Source organism: Terrapene carolina, unplaced genomic scaffold, assembly GCF_002925995.2.
Source record: "Terrapene carolina triunguis isolate 2854851 unplaced genomic scaffold, T_m_triunguis-2.0 Scaffold211, whole genome shotgun sequence".
Classification (NCBI taxonomy): domain Eukaryota; kingdom Metazoa; phylum Chordata; order Testudines; family Emydidae; genus Terrapene; species Terrapene triunguis.
Window position 1 is genome coordinate 14,041,302 of NW_020664562.1, and position 7,004 is coordinate 14,048,305.

At 35.9% G+C, this 7,004-nt stretch overlaps 1 protein-coding gene across 3 annotated transcripts in view; it reads left to right on the forward strand.

Annotated features, from left to right (window-relative positions):
• The window catches only part of LOC113407417 (WD repeat-containing protein 47-like), a 42,370-nt gene extending 37,842 nt beyond the window's left edge, over window positions 1–4,528 (forward strand). For all 3 annotated transcript variants that reach the window (XM_026655913.1, XM_026655914.1, XM_026655915.1), the window contains 4 exons: window positions 1,224–1,394; window positions 1,936–2,067; window positions 3,203–3,421; window positions 4,250–4,528. In XM_026655913.1, coding sequence (XP_026511698.1) covers window positions 1,224–1,394; window positions 1,936–2,067; window positions 3,203–3,421; window positions 4,250–4,392 — 665 coding nt within the window. In that variant the 3' untranslated portion in view covers window positions 4,393–4,528. The remainder of the gene's footprint in view (window positions 1–1,223; window positions 1,395–1,935; window positions 2,068–3,202; window positions 3,422–4,249) is intronic.
• Window positions 4,529–7,004: the final 2,476 nt, after the last annotated feature.

Below are 7,004 nucleotides of genomic sequence, written 5' to 3' on the forward strand. Positions count from 1 at the left end.
TTTTTTTTTTTTGGCTTCGGCGCGGCAGGGGGTGCGTACTCAAAATTTTTTTACTGATAGTGGTGCACGATCAAAAAAGTTTGGAGACCACTGGGTTAGAATGCTGCCAAACCTGGGCTCCAGATCAGAAACTTTGAGTACCTGATTTGTACTTACTCATGTTTTGGGGGGAAGGGAAATCCTGCTTGGAAGTTTGAAATGCTAGAAGATACTCAGCAGCGACAGATTAATGACTAATATGCAGATGAGATCAAAGAGAGTTTATTCTGAGGTGCCTGGCATACTTTTTTGGTTTCTTTAAGAAAAATATTAATAAATAAGCAGAATCTGACAGAAGGTTTTGGTCAGGAATTTCAAGATAATTAGCCTATTTTTAACTTTGATAAATATATTCCAGGATAAGCCAGTCACAGAAGTACAGATAATCTTATGGGACTTGGTCTTTCAGCACATGCATAAATATGCTTCTTATTTTAATGTCACTGGTTTAATATTGACAATATTATTTCAGTTAGATAACTGTGGGATTTTTTTGTTAACTGAAATAAAATACCATGAACAAACATTGAAGTCTAGCTCTAGAATTGAGAATCAACTATTGGTTGAACATCAAGGGTATGTCTACACAGCAAAGAAAAAACGATGGCCTGTGCCAGCTGACTCTGATTCAAGAGGCTCGGGCTGCAGGGCTATTGCATTGCTCTGTAGACTTCCAGGCTCGAGCCCTAGGATCCTGCGAGGTGGGAGGGTCCCAGAGCTCGGACTACAGCCCAAGCCCAGAAGTCTACACAGCAATGGAGATAGCCCTGCAGCCGACCTGTGAGCCCAAGTCAGCTAGCACAGGCCAGGCACAGGTTTTTCTTTGCTGTGTAGACATATAGTTGATTCTCAATTCTAGAGCTAGACTTCAATATGTTTGTTCATGGTATTTTATTTCAGTTAAGATGTGAACCTCTCACAGAGGGATTAACTAATACTGAAGAAACAGAAAGTTAATATACTCTGATACACAGAAATCTGTCAGTTTGCCCGTTAAGTGTGAAATTTTATCCTATGTTTATGAAGTTATATTCTCCACCTTGAAATTGTTACATGTATCAAACTCAAGCTTTTTAATTAATACTAATGCACTGTTACAATAACTGCTTAAATGATTACATAATTAATTTATACTAAACAAAGTATATCTCACTCTGTTCTTGGTTTATTTTAAATTTTTTCAGGACCAGACTTGGAGTTCAGTATGCATGATGGGACAATTAGAGATCTTGCTTTTATGGAAGGCCCAGAAAGTGGTGGCGCTATTTTAATTAGCGCTGGAGCAGGAGACTGTAATATTTACACAACAGACTGCCAGCGAGGTCAAGGCCTGCATGCTCTGAGTGGCCATACTGGTATGTTTATAAAAATGCAACAATAACAATCTGTTCTATGCACTGGTAACAACGGTGACCCAATCATGCTCTTCTTATGGACTGCACCTCTGTCCTATCAACAGTGAGCTCAGGAGAGATTTTATTTCATTAATCTAGACCGTTACATATTTTAAGCCCTTTGTCTCCCTGCAAATGCTAGGGAAGATGTAGAGCAGGGTGTTGCCATTGTACTGGTGGCACTTCTTCAGTCCATGCCACATTGCAACCTTTCCCAAGAGATGCATATATGTGGAGTAACAGATAATAAATTGAGACCTACAGAAATCTGCTAACAAAGGCTCTCTGAAGAGAGCAAGTTGATTACCTCCAACCCTCTGATCTATCCAAGACTACTACTTTCTTCAAACCAAAATATAACATTTAATCTACTAATTGTATGCTGATGATGATCCTACTTAATGTGTAAGTGCATATTCAGAACAATAATATGCAGAGAATTCAGTAGTGATCTTTAAAGAATGAGTAATACTAGTAAAGTAAAACATGTTCTTATCTACAGGTCATATTTTAGCACTTTATACATGGAGTGGGTGGATGATTGCATCTGGTTCCCAAGACAAGACTGTAAGATTCTGGGATCTTAGAGTACCGAGTTGTGTTCGTGTAGTTGGAACAACATTTCATGGAACTGGTAACACTATTGCTCTTTTCGCACCGAATAAAAAAGTTCTTGCACAATTACATATTTTAAAGATTGTTCTTGTCATTGGTTTGTTGAGAACAGGGATCTTGCATTGTAAAATGAAGACTTCTGGCTTGTTCAAAACAATCCCCAGTTACTCATTTTAAAAAAACAACAAAAACTTGGTATATCCATTCAAAAGCTGGTTAGTTCTTTGCTTTGTGACCTTTTGATGTTAATAGCTATTTATATAGCACTATAAGCTTACATGATGCTCTAAAACAGAGAAAATGTACAACCTTACCCAAAAAAATCAACACTTTAGACTGACAAACTGCCTTACAAAGAATGACACTCTTTGTAACTGATTTTTTTTTTTTATTGATAACAAATGTAAACATGGTGGCTATAAGGAATATTAGGCTGTTAAAAACATCAACCTTGGAGTTAAATATGGCTGTTGGAATTTGGCAAATCTGCTGTTGTGTAAACGACATAGGACACTACCTAGCAAGTGATGTCCTCATATAGTTAATGAAACACTTCCAAACTGATGCAGCTCAAGTCAGAAAATAAAAACATGTTTTCTCAAACTCCAAAATGCAAATGCACAAAGGATGGTGTTTGTCTAAACTACAGATGTACAGTATTCTACACAAGAAGTATTTTGAAAAAAGTGAGTCAGGTACAGAACTTGTTTTCAAAATAATCTCTTTATTGCCAATATATTTATAAATCCATTATTCTGCTATGGATTCTAACTATGCAGAAAATTAAAAGCCCGCCAACACTCTTGGATATTCCCTTTTTCTGTGATGAAACATTGAACAGATACTCCTAATCTCTTTCCACTGTTAAACACAATTCTCTGATGCAGCTTTAACTGTGACTTTGCTACCACTCCATGATTAGAAATCAGCATATGCTACAAGGCAAACTATAAAATGGGGGCAATACGACATAAGACTTGTCTTTTAATATAGACAAAATGAGTTGAAAGTACATTTAACTTGGCTAGATATGTTCTTTACCTTTTTAATATTAACGGTTCTACAAACATCTCTCAAACCTTTCTATATTCAAAAGAAGGCAGAACATATCCATAAGTCTATATTAGTTTATGGACGGCATTTTCTTCTTATAGGTAGTGCTGTGGCATCTGTTGCAGTTGATCCTAGTGGTCGCCTACTAGCTACAGGGCAAGAAGACTCCAGTTGCATGTTGTATGATATTCGAGGCGGACGAATGGTACAGAGCTATCATCCTCATTCCAGTGATGTTCGTTCTGTTCGCTTCTCTCCTGGGGCTCACTACTTGCTCACAGGATCTTATGATATGAAAATAAAGGTGACAGACTTGCAAGGTAATTCATCTGATGTGAAGTGTATTAAGCAAAACTGAGCAGTGAAGTGTGTTTTGTTAATATCAGAGGTTGTAAGAAAGTTTGGATCAAAAGAGATTCATTTCTGAAAATGTAGAAATCTGAAATCTATTAAGGCTATAAAGTGAAATTTAAAAGGTTTAGAATACACATGACTATGGTTCTTGTCAGCTCACAACAGATTGCTCTTATTACAGTCAAGATTATAGTCTGACATATAAATATGATTAAGGAATATAATTGCAGTATGGGAAACAACTTGCAGCTGTTTAATGACTGGACTTCTGCTTTGAGGTGGTGTGCAGAAAACTCAAACCCACAAAGAAAAATGTATGCTTGGCTTACCTTTTCTGGGGGAGGAAGGGATTAGTCAAAAGGAAGAAATTGAACAAGTCCTCCAATCAACCTGATTTTTATGGACCATTAATTTGTATTTAAACTTTAGTTTATGAATACCAGTGTTGCAAACAGTTGTATGGTACCTAACACAATGGAGTCCCAACCTGGTTGGCCTCTAGGCACTGCTACAGTATAAATGTTAAATAATTCTTTATAGCAGTCAGTTATATTGATTATAGAATTTGAAAGGAAGACTGTCATGGGCCTTCCAAAATAGACTTTTTCCCCTTTAATGTGAATGAAAGGGTTTGTGTGCATTCTTCCTGTAACAATATTCTTTAGGTACCTTTAAGTTATCATCTAATGAAGTAACTTGTTATTTAGCAGGTGAAATAGATATGTAGAGTTTATTCAAGAAAATTATTTTAAGTGTTCACAAAACAAGTAATTATTTCTATTCCTCTCTCCTAGGGGACCTTACTAAGCAACTTCCTATTATGGTGGTAGGGGAACATAAGGACAAAGTGATTCAGTGTAGGTGGCATACGCAAGATCTATCCTTCTTGTCATCTTCTGCAGACAGAACTGTAACACTTTGGACCTACAATGGTTAGAGTGCAACTAAGGCAACGTATGCAGATAAAGCACAGAGAAATAAGACTACTGGACTGTAAAAATAATAATTTAGGGATTCAAAGAGCAGCATCTGACCAGGAGAGTGTCTTAGCAAGAAGAGGCACTTGTCACAGATTTTTCTGACTGCTAGGAGGTCTTGGTGTGTTAGTATTATTTTGCAGTGCTTTCAGTCTTCCATGTGAACTCTTGCTGCTGTGACCTATTGTAGTCTTGTTGCCAAAGTCTGTTGGAAGAGCTCTTATGTTGTCAATGTGCACTCAAAGTAAGATTAATGATGTGTTTACAGTTTAGTATTAATTGCATTCCTTGGTCTTTGCCTCAATGACAATTTTATATAGAAACTTAAACCGAATTACACTTTTAAACAACTCAGTAACTAGTTCCACATAAATGTAGAAGATAAAAATTTACTTCTGCTGTTTCACACTTCTATTGTATGCATCACTTGTCAACCAGAGGTCAGACTTTTTTTTTTTCCCTTTCCACACTTTCAACATTTTTTTTTTTTTTTTAGTACGTATAATTGTAAAATTTTAAAGGTGACTAGGCAGTAACTGCTTCTTGATGATAGTCCACTATATAGTGTGTTTTGCTTTTCACCTAAACTGGGGGAAATGTTGCTGTTTTTACTACATGATATTGTTTTCAACAGGCTGATGTTGAAAACAAAAAGTAAAATGTTGGGTTTGCTCCAGAAACCATGTAATGTTTCATTCTGAATGCAACAGAATACCTCTGTGTATAATGTACTGTAGAAAAGAGTGTGGATTGGCAGCAGTTATCACAGTGAGCTAAATGGCTAGCTGTTCTCTCAAAGAAAAATGGTACCATTAACACTTATAGACAACAGCATGGCTTAAAATGCTGTCTGCATGATAATTTAAAAAATTAAATCATTTAACTTCCCAGTCTAGAAGCATTTTTGGATTTTTCTTTCTTGCACTGTTTATGTAATGCAGAATTGCTGTTTTATTTCTATGAAACTTTAGATTCTAATGTTTAAGTATTGTTATATTTTCATATTGTACAGTTCCTTTTAAATTAAAACCTTAAATTTTAGGTTATTTATTTATTTGAAATGCAGTTATTTGGTTTTAATAATTAAATTATCGGTTCACTGTAGCAAGCATTTTTTAACTAATTGTATAAAAGTGAAAAGATTATTATGGAAGTGTATCTCTGCTATAATCTCAATAAAGACCTCTGACACCTGAAAGCACAACTACTACTTATTTCACTATCTCTTAGTCTGGTCTCTTTTATACTACTTTTATAAATCTCCACGTTTCAACTCTAGGTTTACATGTTATTAAAAGATGATGAAGACTTTATACCGTCCATATCCTCTTTAGTAGCTGATTTAGCAGAGCTACTGTATAGAAGCCTGTTCTTGTTCTACATATAGACCCCCCAATACAATTTTGAAGTTAAGTCTGAGTTTTAGTTCTTCTGTCCTGTCTTGTTTCCATACATATAGCTGGTTGATGATCTATGGTCTCAGTCACACAATATTGTTACACACTGATTGCATGTTAATTCTATTGCAGGGAAATTGCTAGATCTTATTCAAAATTTGAGCATCTTATTTCAACTGAATTCCTGACTACCACAAAACTTCGGTTTCTCTTCCATTTCTGTGTCCTAATCACTGCTTCCCTGTTGTGATTTGTGTTAACATGCAGCTATACAAATTCTGATTTTTAACAGTTGAGAGATTCCAAGGTTATCCTCTGTGTGCTCTTCAGACCACCTAACCATGCATCTGAGAATACCCAAACAACATATTGGGGAAATTTCCCCCCAAAATGGTGTCTTGTCCGCAGCTTCACACAGCACCTTTAAACCACTGAGTGTGAGGAAAATAATTTGGAATACACCCATCAAAGAGGTAGAAAATGTGAGGAGATCCTCAGCTGGTAAATTGCCATAGCTCCATCTATCCTGTAGGTGTGCTACCCCTCCCTTTGATATGATGACTGTGTGTTGCTTTTTGGTGAGGCCTTATTCACAGCTCCATTATCATTTGGAAAATGTAACTTGATATTATTTGTTTTGCTTTATTGACTCTTCTGATCAGCTTTATTCTTACCACTTTAAGAGTTTAGTGCTGTTTCTCACCAGTCAGCAAGAGTCCAACATCCAAATGTAGTAACTTTTATTTGAGATGAAGATTTTTCACCTGTGTACTTCATTCTAGACTCAGCTCAACTTTGTCTCTTGCACTGTTGTATCATACCAAGTTATGACTTTATATGGTACTTTATTATTAGAAAGAAAATTTTTATATGACAAAAAGAGATTCATTTATTTTACCAGTACCTGTTTAATGGTCAGAGCACGCATAAAGCACAATGTAATATGAGAGAAAATAGACAAGTTTTATCACAATCTACCATAAAGTACTTGCCAAATTATTAGAAAGGGTAAAACATTCTAATCAGTTATTTGGATACAAGATAAACCATACAAAAACCTGCAAGTTGTCACAGTAGGCGGGAAGGTCTGGGAGAAGAGAATTACATCACTCCAGGACTAGCTACACAACCTTTCAACTTTACTGATTTTAAAATCCACCTGAGATTGGTAGAAA